Below are 19,750 nucleotides of genomic sequence, written 5' to 3'. Positions count from 1 at the left end.
ATTAAAAAAAAGTTTCATTTATATTAAAAGAAAAAAATTTTCTAAGAGAGGAAGAAGAAGAAAAAATTAGAAAGAAAGAAGAAGAGAAGAGGAAAGAAGGAGAAAGGAGGAAGGAAAAAAGCAGGGAGCAAATCCGCGCGCGCGCTTACGCGTGGATGCAGCAGAGACAATCCGCGCGCGCGCACACAGTGCGCTTATGCGTGGATGAGGTTGTGCTCCCAGCACAATGCTAGCACAAAGCGTGCACAACTCTCTGGTTTTTCTACTAGAAGTTGCAGAAGTGCAATCCGCGCGCGCGCACAGCGTGCTAGCGCGCCGATGCCCCTTTTTTTTTGCCTAAAAAGCAGAAAAAAATACCCAAGAGCTCCCTATAATGCCTACAACTCTTCTTTATTCAATCAAATATCATACAATTCACAAAAATGCAATTTGATTTTAGGATTTATTCATCTACTACTAGTGAATATAACATACTAACTACCAATCTTCACAAACAAATCAATATGAAATGAAAATCTACCTACAATGGCAACTCAAATCACTTATTAAACAAAACTAAAAGAGAATGGACAGAGTTTACCATGGTGGGGTGTCTCCCACCTAGCAATTTTTGTTTAAGTCCTTAAGTTGGACATTTTGAGGGGCTCATTGTCATGGTGGCTTATGTTTGTACTCATCCTTGAATCTCCAAGGATCTTTGCCTCTCAATTGGTTGACAGAATTTCCAACCGTCTTCACCAAGCTTGGGCAAAGTTCAACCCAAGATATGAGTCCCCATAGTTGGTCTTCACATAGCGAACCGGGATCCCATATCTTGTTTTCGCACCCGTCTTCGATTTGGTCTTCATACTCTCTCTTTCTGGGTGGTTGACATATAGAATTCTCTTTAACATACCAAGCCTTCGGTCAAGACCCTTGTAAAGTGGCATTCTTCCAATCATCGTTCCTATACCTTGAAGCTTTGACCTTAATGAGCCTAATTCCTAACTTGCAACCACTACACAACTCATTCTTGCTTTTAATTCCACAAAGAGAGCTAAGTTGTCCATCCGTTTCAATCAAACCATATTCAAGTGAGAAATTAAAGCTTAGAGATAAAAATTTTACCCACTTGAATGTTGTGTTGGATGGTGACTCGGGAAGGGAGACCTCCCCACACTTAGACAATGCAATGTTTACTTCCTTGTGCTCTTCTTTGTGTATTTCCAACTCTTTGCGAGCTTCCTCGATTTCAACCTTTCCCCTTTTATCACATGGCTTGGTGTTGACTTCAAGAACTTTGATTTCTTGCCTAATGGGAGGTGATTCAATTTTGGATAGAAATTCATTGATGAATAAATCCATTTCTTGGTCAACCTCTTCATATTCTTCAATTTCGATATACACCATGCCAACGTTTTCCTCTTGGTAGCTCTCTTTCTCATTGCTCACCAAGGGTATGGGAGGTTGTGCACACTCTTCTATAATTTCAACTTCATGTCTGATGGGAGAGGGTTCCATTGTAGAGAGAAATTCATCCATGATTGAATCCATCTCTTGATAGGCCTCTTCCAAGTCTCCAACGATGATATGCCTTGGAGGTTGCGCACCCTCCTCAACATCAATATCAAGCTTCTTGGAAGAGTGCTCCATGATGCTACATTCCCATGGACTTTCAACATCTCCTAAATCTTCAACCACCTCTTCTTTTTCTTCAATGATCATAGGCTCCTCCAATTGTTCCAACACAAAATAGCATCCCACATCCCCCACCGGAGTTTCCAATCTCTCCTTCATGCTACGCTCTTCAATTGATTCTCCATATGTGGCTATGGAAGCACCTTGAGTGTTCAAACATTTGTAGGCTAAAGTATGCACTACCTTGGTCAAGTTAGTCACAAACTCTAAGGTGTTCCTTCGCATATCCGCTTGTCCTTGAAGTAGCAAGGTAAGAGAATCATCTATTGGGGCTTGGGGTAGATAAAAGGGTTCATCATTTTGGAGAGAGGGTTCATAGTAGGAAGGTGGTTCTTCTTGGTAAGGGTATGGAGATGGTGAGTGTTGAGGTGGTTCATGGTAGTAATCTTGATAGGGTTGTGGTGGTTCTAAAGGTTCTTGCTCATAATGATCACAAGGATGTGGTATGGGTGATTGGTTATATGATGGATAAGGGTCACATAAAGGTACTTGGTAGAAAGGAGCTTGTGAGTATGGTTGAGCATCATGTTGAGGATAAAATTCATAGGCATAAGGTGGTGGTTGATTGTCATAAAAGGAGTCACCATAACCATTGAATTGACATGCATTAGGATGAGAATTATACCTATAAGTGTCCGGAGGTTGATGCCAATAGGAATGATCAATTCCTTGAGGCTCCTCCCATCTTGGAGTGTTCCATCCTTGGTACATGTTAGCATTGAAATTCACATTCCCTACAACACAATTAGAGCCAAACTCATAGCCAAAGTGAGAATACATTATGGAAAAACAAAATAAAACTAACAAAATCTAGTAAACAAGCAAAAGACAAACTATTTATACTATTCACATATGTACAATAACCAATAACATAACACCATTGCAAATCCCCGGCAACGGCGCCATTTTGATGATTGGATTTTTGACGGTTTAGAATTTCACTAATGAATTCTCGTTGTAAAGTATAGTTCCTAAACCAAACAATAATCCTTTCATACAAAAAGTTGTTTGTCACTAGTACAAACCCCTAAAATTTATAAACTGAAGTATTGGAACCTCGGGTCGTTCTCCCTAGGACTTACAATAAAGTGTCTTGTTATTGGTTGTGAGTTATTTTGGGATTTTTGAGATTTTATACAAGAAATATAAATGGCAAAGGAAATAAACTAACAACTAACAAAGCTCTTGGCAAGATATGAGAACTAGAAGTCCTATCCTAGTTATTCTCCTCAATTGTGATGAGAATTGTTCATTGCTCCCACTTAGTTAACCTCTAACCATGGAGGAAAGTCAAGTGGATGAATCAATTTGATTCCTCAAGTCCTAATCAACTCCTAAAGGAATGACTAGCTTTAGAGGCATTCAAATCAATTAGCAATCTCTAATTATCAACCAACAAAGGAATTAGATAACTCAAGAGTCACTAATCACTCTACCAAAGCCAAGAGGAACAAAATCTATACTAAAATCCAACCAAGCATTTCATCAAACACTTGGAAGGCACCAAAGAAAAGCATAGTAAATTGACAACAAGAATGAAATCTAACAACAATTATTGAAAGTAATTAACAACAACAATTAAAAGAAACACATTTATTATGAATTACCTTTTATTGAATTGGAAGAAAGTAGAAGGAACAATACTAGATCTACAACAAAATATAAGAACAACATAAAGGAAATTACAACAAAAGAATAGAAGAAGATGAATGTAGCAACAAAAAGTTGAGAGATAGAAGTGGAAGGAAGCAAAGATTAAAACCTAGATCTAAGAACTAAACCTAATCATAATCCTAATCCTAGAGAGAAGTGAGAGCTTCTCTCTCTAAAAACTAGTTCTAACTACTTCTAAAACTAAACTATGATTAATGATCAAAAGTATGTTGATTTCTCTTCAATCCTTGGCTTAAATAGCATCAGAAATGAGTTGGATTGGGCCCACAAGGCTTCTAAAATCACTGGCCACGTGTTGCATTAAGTGGGTCATGTGCCACCATCGGCGCGTCCGCTTACCGTGCGCGTGCGCGCCCCTATGCGTGATGCAACTATAGCAAATCTTATATCGTTTCGAAGCCCCGGATGTTAGTTTTCCAACCCAACTAAAACCGCATCATTTGGATCTCTATAGCTCAAGTTATGGTCAATTAAGTACAAAGAGGTCGGCTTGACAGCTTTTGCGATTCTTTCATTTCTTCATGAGTTCTCCATTTCTACATGCTTTTTCTCCATTCCCTTTAATCCAATCTTTGCCTCCTGGCACCATTTTGAGGATTGGATTTTTGACGGTTTAGAATTTCACTAATGAATTCTCATTGTAAAGTATAGTTCCTAAACCAAACAATAATCCTTTCATACAAAAAGTTGTTTGTCACTAGTACAAACCCTTAAAATTTATAAACCGAAGTATTGGAACCTCGGGTCGTTCTCCCTAGGACTTACAATAAAGTGTCTTGTTATTGGTTGTGAGTTATTTTGGGGTTTTTGAGATTTTATACAAGAAATATAAATGGCAAAGGAAATAAACTAACAACTAACAAAGCTCTTGGCAAGATATGAGAACTAGAAGTCCTATCCTAGTTATCCTCCTCAATTGTGATGAGAATTGTTCATTGCTCCCACTTAGTTAACCTCTAACCATGGAGAAAAGTCAAGTGGATGAATCAATTTGATTCCTCAAGTCCTAATCAACTCCTAAAGGAAAGACTAGCTTTAGAGGCATTCAAATCAATTAGCAACTTCTAATTATCAACCAACAAAAGAATTAGATTACTCAAGAGTCACTAATTACTCTACCTAGGCCAAGAGGAACAAAACCTACACTAAAATCCAACCAAGCATTTCATCAAACACTTGGAAGGCACAAAAGAAAAGCAAAGCAAATTGACAACATGAATAGAATCTAACAACATTTATTGCAATGAATTAACAACAATTAAAAGAAACACATTTATTATGAATTACCTTTTATTGAATTGGAAGAAAGTAGAAGGAACAATACTAGATCTACAACAAAATATAAGAACAACCTAAAGGAAATTACAACAAAAGAGTAGAAGAAGATGAATGTAGCAACAAAAAGTTGAGAGATAGAAGTGGAAGGAAGCAAATATTAAAACCTAGATCTAAGAACTAAACCTAATCCTAATCCTAATCCTAGAGAGAAGTGAGAGCTTCTCTCTCTAAAAACTAGTTCTAACTACTTCTAAAACTAAACTATGATTAATGATCAAAAGTATGTTGATTCCTCTTCAATCCTTGGCTTAAATAGCATCAGAAATGAGTTGGATTGGGCCCACAAGGCTTCTAAAATCGCTGGCCACGTCTTGCATTAAGTGGGTCATGTGCCACCATCGGCGCGTCCGCGTACCGTGCGCGTGCGCGCCCCTATGCGCGATGCAACTATGGCAAATCTTATATCGTTTCGAAGCCCCGAATATTAGCTTTCCAACCCAACTGGAACCGTATAATTTGGATCTCTGTAGCTCAAGTTATGGTCAATTAAGTACAAAGAGGTCGACTTGACAGCTTTTGCGATTCTTTCATTTCTTCATGCGTTCTTCATTTCTACATGCTTTTTCTCCATTCCCTTTGATCCAATCTCTGCCTCCTAATTCTGAAATTACTTAACAAACATATCAAGGCATCTAATAGAATCAAGGTGAATTAAATTTAGCTATTTTAAGACCTAAAAAGCATGTTTTCACATTCAAGCACAATTAAAGGAGAATATACAAAACCATGCTATTTCGTTGAATAAATGTGGGTAAAAGGTGATAAAATCCCCAAAAATCACTACAAGATAAACCCTACAAATGGGGTTTATCAATGCCCGACCTCTTCTCAAAGAGCCCGGCCAAATCGCCAAAGGAGCCCAAAGCAGGCCCAAAATGAAGGAACACAGCCCAATCTAAAGGCAGCCAAAGCCCAGAAAGATAAAGGCGGTTCCCCTAAAGATAAGATGACTTCACTCAAAGATAAGATAAGATAAGATAAGATAACTATCTTATCTCCAGAGAGGTCACTCCTCACTATTATAAATACACTGGAGCACCCAGGTATAACTCATACTCTGATTCTACTCAATACCTGCTTAATACCCTTGCTAACTTAAGCATAGGAGTCCCTTGCAGGTACCCCCACCCTCCGGGACGAAGGATCAGCACCACCACCAAGTCCAACAAGTTGGACACGGCGGCTCCAGCCACCATCAACAAGTCGGACACAACAGCTCCGACCAGTACAGAAGATCTCGTCCGAGATCGACCTATAGTTTCAGGTAAACCTCGAAACAATTATGAAGAGTTAATCCTACTTAGTCAACCTTAGCATCGAGAATAAGGCAAATAGGTATAATTGATCTCAATCCATATGTCCTAGCCAACTCATTAATTAACTTAGTGAAAGACTAGCGTTAATGGAAACCAAATCAACTAACTACTCTAATATATCAATCAAGAATGGACATCAATGAATCAAGGTCACCAAAGTCCTCAATTCCAAGCCAAGAGTGGAGAAAAACTACATTAAAACTAAGCCAAGCATTTTATCAAAAACTTGGTGTGCATGAAAATAAAAACATATTAAATTGCAATAAAAATAAACTCTAGAGCTACCAAATGCAAGAAATTAATAACCAACAATTAAAGAGAGCAACAATGACATGAAAATATAAATTGCATTAAATAAAATGGAAACAAAGGTTCATCAACATAAAAAGTAACAAAAATGAAAAATTAACAAGATAAACTAAGAAAATTAAGGCAATAGAACAAAGAAAGGTAAAAGAAACTAGATGAAAACAAGAATTAAAAAGAGAAATTAAAGAGAAATTAAACTAATAACCCTAATTTTTAGAGATAAGGGAGAACTTCTCTCTCTAGAAAATGACCTACAACATGATAAAACCTAAACCTAATCGCTCCCCCTTGTTTCCTCTTGAATTCTGCTTGAAATAGCTTCAGAAATGAGTTGGGATTGGATTCTGGAGGCCCAAAAATTGCTACCAGTGATTTGCAATTAATGAAGTCACGTGCCAGGTGTAACAGACCAGACCACCCGCTAGCACGATATTGTCCGCTTTGGCACACAAGGCCTCACGGTTTTGCCTTTGACGATAGGGATGATAGCCGAAGCCCCCTACACTCACTTGTCAAAACGCGTCATGCTAGGGAGAGGTATCCACACCCTTATAAGGCATGCTTCGTTCCCCTCCCCAACCGATGTGGGACCTTACAATCCACCCCCTAACGCAGTCCAGCGCCCTCGTTGGCACATCGATCCGGGTTCCAGCTCTGATACCATTTGTAGTAGCCCAGACCACCCACTAGCACGATATTGTCTGCTTTAGCACACAAGGCCTCACGGTTTTGCCTTTGACGATAGGAATGATAGCCGAAACCCCCCACACTCACTCGTCAAAACGCGTCATGCTTGGGAGAGGTATCCACACCCTTATAAGGTATGCTTCGTTCCCCTCCCCAACCAATGTGGGACTTTACAATCCATCCCCCCTAAGGGAGCCCAGTGCCCTCGCTAGCACATCGATCCGGGTTCTGCCTCTGATACTATCTGTAACAGCCCAGACCACACGCTAGCTCGCTATTGTCCGTTTTTGCACACAAGGCCTCACAGTTTTGCCTTTGACGATAGGAATGATAGCCGAAGCCCCCCACACTCACACGTCAAAACGCGTCATGCTAGGAAAAGGTATCCACACCCTTATAAGGCATGCTTCGTTTCACTTTCCAAGGCCCAAGGCTACTCGGCTCCTAGAATGGAGGGCAATGTGTGAGGCCTTGTGTGCCAAAGCGGACAATATCGTGCTAGCGGGTGGTCTGGATTGTTACACCAGGACTTGTGCGTATGCACACTTGCTAAATCTTGACTCGTGTATACGCACACAATATGCATATCATTTTGAAGCCCTGGATGTTAGCTTTCTAATGCTGTTGAAACCGCTTCATTTGGATCTCTATAGCTCAAGTTATGATCACTTTAGTACCAAGAGGTCAGGATTGACAGCTTTACAAATCCTTCATTTCTTGAATTCTCCCATTTTGCATGCTTTCCTTCCTCACTTCTTCAATCCATATTTGCCTTTAAAATCTTAAATCACTCAACAAATACATCAAGGCATCAAAGGGAATTAAAGTGAATAAAATTTAGCAAATAAGGGCCTAAAAAGCATGTTTTCACTTTTAAGCATAATTTAGGAAGAATTTTCAACACCATACTATTTCATTGAATAAATTAGGAAAAGTTGATAAAATCCACCCAATTAGAGCAAATAAATACCATGAAATGTGGATTTATCAATAGTCATAAAGTACTAGCCACAATCCGCGAAGTTTAAGCCGGTTAGTTATATACAGACAATACAGAATTTTGAAAAGTAAAACAACATATACAATATTTCTCTCAAAGTAAGCCTCTAAGACAAATATAAATATAAAAGAGAGAGAGAACTAATCAAAATAACCAAAATAACTCTAAAATGAGATAAAGATCTTCCGCTCTGTCACTATCACACAACTCACCGAGGTGGATTGCGACCTACATCTGAAAAACAACAAAGTATGGAATGAGAACCGAATGTCTCAATATGGTAATAGTGCCTAGCAATGTAAAATATAAGACTCCGGGATGCCAGAGGCAATCCTAGAACTTCATATCAATTATGAGATTCAAACTTAAGCATTACTAAAGTTTAAAACCATAACATTAAAACTATAATGAAATAAGAAAATCTAACTTAGTGGATTTCTACTCTAGTAATTCTCCGATGTCCCATAGCCTTCGCCAGCCTAATCGCCATGCGGTCCCATCGCCACTGCTTTCGAACCTCCTCAATCCCAGTAGAAAACACAAGAAATAACAATGCAAGTAAAGCACAAGTATAACATGTATATCAAGAAATTCAAAAAGTAAGTAATCATGTTATACAATTAGGCAAACAACTCAAGTCAGCAAAGCAAGCAAACAGATAGAATATGCACATGATGAATGCCTGTCCTATTTGGCTGTGATATCACATTGTTGGTTCAACTGCCAATCCAACACATTTCCATGGAGATGTCGCCTTTCGGTCACGAATAAATTGGAACCCCCTAGGATATTGTGCCCGGCACACAGTCCAGGATATAGTGCCTGCACACTCTTGTGATCCGAAAGGATGCGAGCGGGATACTCTGGCACAGACCTCACATCACAATGTAAGCGGGATTAACCACCATCCTTACGCCACCACCACGACCTCAACAAGCGAGATTAACCATCATCCTTGCTAGGCGCATAGCATCTCAACAGTCTCAGTATAAAATAATATAGCAGTGGTTTTCATAAATTATTTTTTTCAGTACATCAGTAATCCATTATTCCACTCCGAGTCCTAGACTCGTCTCAACCATCATCAATTCATAATTTTCACAACTCATTACCTTAATTGCCATTACAGTACTCCGCCATCTCACTCAACAAATCCTTCCTCGGTACTCCAGAAACATAAGGTTCCGTCTTCTAAATTCATGTAAAATTCACCTATTTAAGTCACTAATTCTCCTCTATTAGTTCTTAGGTCTAACTACAAAATATTACTCTTAAACTGCAACTTAAGAAAGTTTGAAAAGTTAGAAAACCCTTGAAAATAAAAAAAAATTATCTTTTTAGCAAAACTGGGGTCTCGCATACGCAAGTCCCTGCCTCGCGTACGCATGCTGTTGAAAAAGGGGTGGTCGCATACACAACCCCTGCTCGCATACGCGAGATGCCCAACCGGAATGGGTTACTTGCGTCGCTTGTTAAAGTTTACATATGCAAAGGTTACATTTTTAATAGCTCGCATATACGTGCAGTGTCTGCGTACGCGAAATGTCCAACTCGAATAGTTTGGTGATTTTTTAAAAAATAATATATCATTTTTATTTCCAATAGTTTTATTCAACTAAAATTTTTAATATTTTAAAATTATCTTAATGTTATATGTTATACTACTTCAATTCTATTAACAAATTACAAATAACAGAATAACAATTTTAAAATATTAAAAATTTAAATAAAATAATTTAAACGTGAATAATAAAAGAAATCTATTTGCAGCGAATATCCAATACCTTGTCCGTTCGGAGATTAGGCCGCTAGAATTTCAATAACTGGTAATGTTAAAAATTATATATATACTTACATGAATTTGTATGTAAGTCAAAAGTCAAAACAATGCTTCTTCTCACCTGTTTCGTGTCATGGACCGAACATACATCCCAAGAAGTCAACAACTTCTAGCATTCAACAAGATTATTAAGGGGTTTGGAAAGTAGTAAAAAGTTTTTTTTTTTTTGAATTATGAAAAATTATATAATGTATGTTTAGTACTATTTTTAAAAATATTTTTAATTTTTTAAAAATTAATTAAAAGTTTTTAAAAAAATAAAAAATATGACCTTTTTTTAAAAAAAATTATTTTATTATTTTTATTATAAAAATTTGACTTTAAAATAAAAAAGACTATTGTACTCATTTTTATTTTTGATTCTGTAAAAAATATTTTTTATTTTTGTTGAAAATATTAACATTCTACCACTATTTTTACGTAATATTTTATCTACTAACTAGATAGATTGACTCTTTACTACCATTTTTACACAATAATTTAGTTATATAAAATTAACATTTAATTTTAAAAGATATTTATTATCATCATTATTTTAATATCCATTCTCTTTGTTATAAAAAATTATATTTTTTAAGCCATTTATCCAAATACTACAACTTTAAAATAAATACAAAATTATTATTTAAATTAATTAAAAATTTAAATACAAAATAAGTTATTTATAAATTATTATTAATAAAAGTATTTATATTTTAAATATTTTTTAAAAAAAATTATTTAAAAAATTTATCCAAAATTAAATAGGCCTAAAAGTAAAAGCATGTATATATATTCATTAAAAATTTCAAACGATTAATCCGTTTTAGAATCTATATTTGTTTATATTGAGTAGCACTTTCCATGACTAAGCAAATACAAGGATTATTGGTAACTAGTTAATTCTTTAATCTATATCTAAAACTATTTGAGCCCATGCGCATGCCTATTTTCTTTATTATATATATAGCACGTCATCCACATTGCTTTCCCACGGTTTAGTGTTATTAGTCACCGATTTTATCAACACTGCCGTCATCATTTTGGATAAGCAACACTACTCACAAACCAGCAACAATATTCAATTCAACTATATTTAATTTTTTTGAAAAAGAAAAAAGACTTCGTTTCATGATAAATATCTATATATTCCGTCTTAAAACATATTTAGTACATGCTCCAAAATGTTTAAAAAGTATATTTAAAAAAATATAATTATAAAAAGTTCTTAAAAATACGCATCAATGAAATATGTTTTAAAATCGTGTAAGTATTTCTCTTGATTATTTCAGCTTATTCAATTATTGACTTATAGTTGGGGACTCGCTAACCGTATTGTCCTTGGTCAAAATAAATTAAATCATTGTAATAATGTGCACGAATGATGTAAAGGAAGTTGGTGGCTTAACCATAAAACGGATGAGATAAGCATTTGGGTTTGAACATTGAAATTATCATAATCAAGAATCCTAATTTATTTGTTTAATTTTAAAAAGCCACTAAGCAGCTTGTCCATATATATATAAAATAATAAAGTCCATGTGAGCTAATCAGATTTGATACCACTGAGAATCCATTATGTGATGATGATGTAATATAAATTTTGTTTTCTACAAAGAATCTTCATGGTTGTTCTAATTGGTGACGCTTCATCGCCATGTCTAACAATAATCCAATTTCTTTTTTTTTTTTAATAATAAAATTAACTGTTAACTACCACTATGATCAAAGAATTGGTTCACAAATATAGTAGGGTTTATGGTGCTATTCTGTTTCACTAGGTTGTTCTTCCCTGAATCCACATCATAATAAGGATTGTTAGGATTATTTTTGTTAGGGATTTCAAGGATCTGAGGTTGTTTCACAAAAGGGTCCATAATCATGTTGCCAACATTGGCACTGTTTAGTTGAAAATCAAAGGTTGAGTTATATGATCCATCAGAGAGTATTTGTGATATTGGGCCCAAGTAGTCCATTTCCAAGAGATGTGTAAGGGAACATGTCCTTGGGAATTTCATCATCATTTCTTGCTCATCATCATTATTATCATTCCCATCATTTGATGATGATGTTAGATGATGATTGATTTGGGGCATTGTTGGGAATTCCTCTTTAGGCTCCAACATTGATTTTGCTATGCTCCTCTTCTTGTAGATCCTGCATAACACCCAGTCATCTAGCTGATGATGACACATCCAAAAGGGTAAGCTTCCACTTAATCCAACACATCAAAATATCATACAAATAGAAAATCATGAAGTATTGTATTTCATCAACCCAAATTTATTAGCAGAGACAATATTTCTATCTTTGTATAATAATATTTTTTATTTTGTGTTTTGGTCAGAAAAGAGCGAAAAGGGGTTACCCTCATGGATCCAATTTGTTTAGTGGGTTGCCTTCTTGATCCAACCAATCTATACTCATGCATGATCCAATCAGTCTTGATACCCTTTGGGGGCCTACCCTTGTAAAAGACCAAAGCTTTCTTGACCCCAACATGCTTAGACCCACTATAGATTGCTTTGTCCGTACCAGTGGCCTTCCAATACCCTGAAACCGTTGCCCTATTAGGCCTCACCCCATTTGGGTACTTCCTATCCCTTGGGCTAAAGAAGTACCATTCGTTCTCTCCAAAGCTTGTTTTATCTGAAATCACAAGAATTAATTAAAACAACCAGAGAGACTAGGCTAATAAATTAAGGAGAATAATTATATGTACCGGGTAATTCCCATGGATCAAACTTATAGATATCAACTTCAGGGATGACGGAAGCAGGGCAAGGCTTTGAAGTGGCTTGGTTACAAAGGTAGTGAACGATTAGTTCTTCATCAGTTGGGTGAAACCGAAACCCAGGCGGGAGTTCAGAATTTGAGCTTCTTCTACTACCCTCCATTAATTATAGTGGGGACACAACAAGAGATAGAGGATGGGGATGAATTGAAGATAAGGGTTGAAGAGATATCAAGGTGTTTGAAATGTTTGCAATGAGATGAATGCCCCTTTTATCTTTGAGGTTTCTTGTCGTTTCTGATTTAGGTGCATGGATTTCATTGGTTCCTGCTACGACTTTTTCTATGTGCGTCACCTTATGCCTTCTTATTTATGCATGCTCCAATTATTAAAAATCATATATATCTTTATCTTCATATAAAATAAAATATATCATCAAAATTTATTATTTTTTATTATTAATATTTAAAATATAAAATAAAATATATTATTAAATTTTTTAAATTAAAGAAATTAAACTAAAAAATTAATTAATAATAAATAATAAATATTGATAATTTGTTATTATTTTTAAATATTAAATAATTATTTATTTTAATTTTTAACTGTATTATAAAAAAATTATAAATATTTTTAGTGTATAAATTTAATATATTTTAAACACACACACACACACACACACACACACACACACACACACACACACACACACACACACACACACACACACACACACACACACACACACACACACACACACACACACACATATATATGTATGGGAACTCCTTCATATATCTAATAGCCTTGCTGATTTTTTTCTTTTTTTATTTAATTATATTAAATATATATTAAAATTAATTATTAATATAAAATATATATTAAAAATAAATTAAATTATATATTTATATATAAATATATTAATAACTGGTGTACGAATACATAATATTTTTGTTTTTTGGGTACTATTCTTTGAACTTTGAACTAACGCTGATGTTCCGCGTGTTTATCCAGATTGGGTCGCATTCAAGTCACCCATAGAATATTATTGGCATATTGCATGTCCTTATGTATAGTAGATAAATTAAACAAAGTGGAATGAATTTAGGTATTAGATTTTTCATACGAATAATTTAAATAGAAAATAGTAGAGCATACAATTTGATATTTTAAATAACGATTATATCATTTATAAAGTGTCAAAATAAGGAACATCATCCTTAAATTGAATCATCATTAGGCAAAATGCAATCCACTTGCAACTAAATTAAAACAAATGATTGAAGAGTAGCAATTTTCCTTTCACCTTATTATTTTAAAGTTCTTTGAAGGATCTAATTTCTTTTATTTTTTTCTTCTTATCACCTTTGAAATAACTATTCCATCTATCGTTTTTAAAATGTATTGCTGGATTCATTTTAGAAAGGGTTTTTAAATAATTACAATAATTGTATAAAAAGGAAGAAAATAGTGAAGCTAATAATTACCGGAGGTGGAAATACTCCATCAATAAGAAAACAAGGAGATTGACTAATCAATGGTACATCATCATCATCATCACCATCATCATCATCATCATCATTATTATTATTATTATTATTATTATTATTATTAGTACTACGAGGATTGATTGGACAAAAGATAGTATCAATTGAAATAATGAATGCAAAATGGTTTAAGTGAAATTTTGATATAAAGGGCGCATGAGTTATATTCATTTAATAACTGGGATTATAAGAATGTTAATGCGTGCACTTATAATTTATTGGCTAAAATTTCTTAAGTAAGGGTTGGCCACCAATACTTTTCCATTTCCAAATTACCTTTAATAGAAAATTCTATGAAAAATAAAATGACGAAAATGAGGAATAATATGAAAAATCACACAAAAAATAAATGGTCTGATTAACTTTAAAATTGACATTATTTTCACTGTTTTTTAATGCATGTTTAAAATTACTCAAAAAATGTTAAAAAGTGATTATATAATAATAAATAAAAAATAGAATAATAGAAACATAATTATTTATGTTATCTCCTTTTATCAGTTTAAATTTTTTGGATGAATGGTTTCATAACATAATATCATTAAATAAACCCAAAAAGATTAGAAAAAATGTTAGAAATATAACCATTATATTGTCTCTTCTTAATAGTTTAAACTTTTGAGATAAATTTTTCTATCAAAATATATTTCATTATCATTAAGTCATCAATCAAGTTTTTTGAAATCTTAAATCCATAGATATTATTATTATAAAAAATATTTGATAACAAAAAATAATTAATCGAAAACAGTCAGAATTTGTTTTATTTAATATTTATTAATTATTATAATAATTAATAAATAAATGCTACAAATTTTGACTATTTTTTTATTTTTCTACCATTATTACCGTATTATTATTATACCATTATTAATTGGTACATATGCCACAATCTCCCAAGGAAAAGAAGGATTTGGAAAATCATCAAAGCTTCCTTTTAGTGTTACTAATTATAAAAAGCATTCCACTTGCATATTTAATTTAGCGTCTGACTTGGAAGCATGTGATTAGATTAGAAGTGTTTCTTATTTTGTTAATTAATTGGTTATTAACTTATTAACTTATCATAGGAGACTTCAAATATTTCGGAGAAACAAAGAGCATATGATAATCATTTTTAATTCCATTTATTTGTTGGAAGAAAAAATAACTTTAAATATTCCATTTCCTAAGAAAATTGTAAAATAAAAAAAAATCCTCACAACTTTATAATTTTTTCTTTTAAGAAAAATAAACGAATGAATTTTTAGCAAATCATCAATAATGACGCCACTCCTTTGCAGGAAAAAAAAAAAAAGAATAAAAGCTAATGGGGTTGGGAACGTGCCTTCTACGTGTTCACCACACTACACAGGATAGAAAACAAAATAAAATAAAATAAAAGAAACAAAAACCATCAATAATTTGGATCACTCAATAGTCAACACCTTTGGTTCTCTAGGCTGGTTTGGATACAACGAAGGTAGGAAAAGAAAATAAAGTAACGCCCTCTTTTGGAGCTTGCTATTTTCATCGTTATTATTATTAAAATGTTTTTGATCATGTTTGAAACAATCAAAGAACACTAACATAATTATAGTGTAAGTTTTAATTTTTAATCTAGTTTAGAGTTCCATTAATTATTGAAGTATAAAGTCCTACGATTGTTTAGGGAGTTGTTTTTTTTTTTTTTTTTTTAAAGAATCGATTAGTTGGTATGGTATTTGTCCAATGATTGATTTGTTTTTTACTTTTAGTTTTTTCTTCATTCGCAATATTTTATTTGATAATTCAGAATAGAGAGATCAGATACCATAAATCAAGAAAAGAATTCAGAAAAATGGTAGGAAGTCATAAATATTAGAAACTCATCAGACATACTAATTTCTTCTTTTTTTTTTATCCAGTTATCAAAATAGTTAATAATAGAGCAAACAAACTGATACTATTTTATTAACAAAATAATGATTATAGAACAAATAAAGTGGCAAACGTGACAAAACTACATGGTCAGATTTTTTTTTTTTAATAGAAAAAGCAAACCCAACTATTCTTGAAAGAAATGAGTATCTTTCCTTAATAGTACTCCATCAAGAACAAAAATATCTTACTTATATATCAAAATAGGGAACAAAAAAATCTTTAAAAAATCAACATATGTTTCAATTATATGAATAATAATGTAAAGCATTTTTTTGTTAAGATCAAAGAAGAGAGAAATGAGTCATACATATATGTCATGAGCCACGTCCTCAATGTCTACAATTTTAATTTGGACAAGAAATATATTTGTGATATGAATTTTTTTTTTCAAAATAAAAAATTGATCAAATAATAAAGTAAAAGATTAATTATTATTAAATTTGCAATTTTTATTATGTCTGAAGTTTTAACATTTTATAATTTAAAGTAAATACATATTTACAATCTTATTTTACCATTTTCTTTATTTTAGAGATTTAAATCTTAGGATATATATCGCTTCTCGTTAATAAAAACCTCCATAGGTTACGTATTTCGTTCATTTTATTAATATGCAGTCCTATCTTGTGATTCCTTAACAATGTATGCTTTTTAGGGTTAGACTACGCTATATGTTTGAATAAAAAACAATCATTGAAGAGAAAAAGTCAACATTTTGCGTTTTGATTTTGAATATTTCATTTTTAGACATTACTATTAAACAATAATAGCTAGGTAACTAGAACAACAAAACTGCTTCCATGATATATGGAAATGTGTCCGGTAATACTTTTGCACTCGGTTTTAGTTTAATTCAGGGTAAATATGCTTTTGGTTCCTAATTATCTGTCTAAAGAATAAAATATTTTTAATAATTCAAAAATTTTGATCAATTCTTAACTATTTAAATAATTAGTCTAATTGTCTAAATAATTTTTATTCATAGTCTAAACGATTTTTGACATATTAATAGGTCACTATTTTATATGAGTTACTTTAGTTATTTGAATGATTACGTTATAATTAAAGATTTTTTGAATTATAAAAAGATGGTTTATTTTTGAGACAAATAGTCAATGATCCGAAACTACATTCACTCTTTAATTTAAAATAAAAGGATGAAAAAATCAATATCAATTTTTTTATATATATGTAATTAGTGAGGCTAACCCTAATTCCTCATGCAGTGGTCAGGAAAGGTAACCATCAACGGCACTTACCAAAACGACGCGTGTCTTTTCTATAAAGGGTAGGTTGGGTTAGAACTTGGAACTAAAGGGATAAGCACTACCTTATAAAAAGAAACAAAATATATAATAAATTAATAATAACACTCCAAAAGAATGGTGCTTTCTTGTGTTTATATGGTTCCTAAACTGGACAAGTCATCACCTGCACCTAATTGGAAATCGTATCTAATTATTATCATCTTCACTCTCACAAAGAGGTAATGTGGCGAAATAATTTTACTTCATTAATTAATTAATTAAAAAGGTATATTCTCTTTCTATTCTTCTACACTCATACAAGATACTGATTAAATAACGTTAGGTACGATGCATGTCACTTTTTTTCTTTTACATTTGATTTAATTTAATTTAATTACGAAACTATTAGATTAACTCCAATAAACTATTTTTAAAATATTATTTTTTATACTTATAAAAAAATAAATTAATTTAAAATTTATATTAAAATTAATAGATAAAATAAAATTGATTTCATTTAAAAAAAATATCATTTTAATAAAAAACTAAAAATTTTGTTATTTGTATAAATTATCATGATAGAATAATTAAAAATAATATAAAAATTTAAAATAAATTAAAATTAAATATTAAAATCATAAATTTTGTATTTAATTTAAATTATTATTTATGACATATAGTTCTTGTTCATACTCTGACACAAAATATAAAGTTAGATCCAATAAGAAAGAAAGACTCACATAAAAAGGGTAACCTTTACCACATACCCGACCTCTTTTAAGAGGTCGGACAAGGTGAAAGAAATCAAATAAGCGCTTACAAGTAACTGCTTTTTCGAATCACTCCTACTATCTCTATCTTCCTAAAAGATAAATCCTAGTAAACTCCCAAGATAAAGAGAACGGATATCCACCAATAAAGGTGAAACTATTCCACAAAGGTGGTTAACAGCTTTACTATAAATACAGTGATACTACTCAGATATATTTACGTTCTAATCTACTAAAAACCTGCCTAAAGTCCTTGCTAGCTTAAGCATCGGAGTCTCTTGCAGGTACCATCTCCCACCTCCTCACGAGGAACTCAGATGACGGCACCTCGGCATTAGAACAAGTCAGAGGCTACCCCACAACGAGTTTGGACCTCACATCCAGACCCAAATTAACGTTTCAGGTAACCCTCAGAACATTGACGTCGTTGTCAGGGACCTAGGATTCAACCCTTGACAATGATGGATAACCACTACGAAGACGGACACACGGCATCTGAATCAGAACAAGCGCTTCACCGTGATGATCTATCTCACACTTGCAATACCTCCACCATGGGAAAGAACACACAGTCCCCATGGAAAAGGGACATCAAAAAATCCCTAGCCAAGACAAATTTAATCAGCGGTACACCCATCAGAAGATGAAGAACCTCTACACCCAACAGAGATATTAGGTTTAATCCATGGCCACTGTGGACGACTAGAACATCTTGAGCAAGAAGCTGAACGCCAATGGAAAGCAGAACGGGAACATCGAAGGGAGGTGCAACGACGAAGGGAGCTAGAAGAAAAGCTCTTAAGATCGGAAGTTGATCTCCGAAAATGGAGAAATTGAGCAAATCGGGAAGAAAGCCCTTTAAGGGGTAAGGATCCGTTCATGGAAGAGATCGTGCGGGCTAAAGTTCGAAGGAATTTCAAAACTCATGACATGGATCTCTACTATGGAACGAACGACCCGAGGCACGATCTCAGCAACTTCAAAATTCAGATGTATCTAGCCGACGCCTCTGATGCTACCCGTTTCAAAGTATTCCCAACGACTTTGACCAAAGCTGCGATGAAGTGGTTCGACAACTTACCGCCTAGGTCGGTGACTTGTTTTGACGACCTGGTAAGGAAGTTTCTGACAAGATTCTCGATTCAAAAGGATAAGGTAAGACACGCACCAAGCTTGCTAGGAGTTATGCAAGAGGCAGGAGAAACGCTCCGAGATTACATGGAAAGATTTAAAAAAAGCATGCTTGGTGATTCAAAACCTACCTACTAAAGCAGTGATAATGGGATTGGTTAATAGCCTTAAGGAATGGCCGTTTTCTCAATCCATATCCAAGCGATATCCAGCTTCCTTGTGTGAAGTACAAGAACAGGCAGAGAAGTATATCAACATGGAAAAGAACTCACAATTGAGAGAACTACTTCCGAGATCCAGCCTGCCTTATCCATCTCCGAAAAAAGATAAAGAAGCTAAGAAGAAGGAAGAGTACAACCCGGAGAAACATCGAAGATATCATAACTACACTTCCTTCCGAGTCTCTCTTGTAAATGTTTACAGAGAGAAATGTCATACCGAGAAGCTTCACCTCCTTGTCCAATTAAACATAAAGAGGTAGGAAGCCGGACAAAATATTGTGAGTACCACAAAATCTATGGCTTTTCTACCAAGACTGTTATAATTTAAAGAATGTCATAGAAAAGTTGGCCAAAGAAGGCGGACTAGACAGGTACTTG

At 33.6% G+C, this 19,750-nt stretch overlaps 1 protein-coding gene across 2 annotated transcripts; it reads right to left on the bottom strand.

Annotated features, from left to right (window-relative positions):
- Nucleotides 1-11,375: 11,375 nt before the first annotated feature.
- LOC112801567 (NAC domain-containing protein 2) lies at nt 11,376-13,323 on the bottom strand. Of its 2 annotated transcripts, none has more exons than XM_025844380.2 (3): nt 12,543-13,323; nt 12,189-12,469; nt 11,376-12,000 (listed from the first exon to the last, which is right to left on the bottom strand). In XM_025844380.2, exons 1-3 carry the CDS (start codon nt 12,715-12,717, stop codon nt 11,530-11,532), a joined length of 927 nt encoding a protein of 308 aa, XP_025700165.1. In that variant the 5' UTR covers nt 12,718-13,323; the 3' UTR covers nt 11,376-11,529. The 2 variants fall into 2 exon arrangements, with proteins under 2 accessions (XP_025700165.1, XP_025700166.1); XM_025844381.2 differs by having other exon boundaries at nt 11,376-11,977; nt 12,543-12,895.
- Nucleotides 13,324-19,750: the final 6,427 nt, after the last annotated feature.

Source organism: Arachis hypogaea, chromosome 5, assembly GCF_003086295.3.
Source record: "Arachis hypogaea cultivar Tifrunner chromosome 5, arahy.Tifrunner.gnm2.J5K5, whole genome shotgun sequence".
NCBI classification, from domain to species: Eukaryota; Viridiplantae; Streptophyta; class Magnoliopsida; order Fabales; family Fabaceae; genus Arachis; species Arachis hypogaea.
This window is presented reverse-complemented; position numbering and strand designations above follow the sequence as displayed.

What these genes read in the sequence shown, in the direction of transcription:
- LOC112801567 (XM_025844380.2), bottom strand. Translation starts at nt 12,717, where the DNA reads ATGGAGGGTAGTAGAAGAAGCTCAAATTCTGAACTCCCGCCTGGGTTT. An exon ending in TGATCCATGGGAATTACCCG is followed by an intron (nt 12,470 to 12,542) that starts GTACATATAATT and finishes TTGTGATTTCAG; the next exon opens with ATAAAACAAGCTTTGGAGAG. An exon ending in AACAAATTGGATCCATGAGG is followed by an intron (nt 12,001 to 12,188) that starts GTAACCCCTTTT and finishes TGTCATCATCAG; the next exon opens with CTAGATGACTGGGTGTTATG.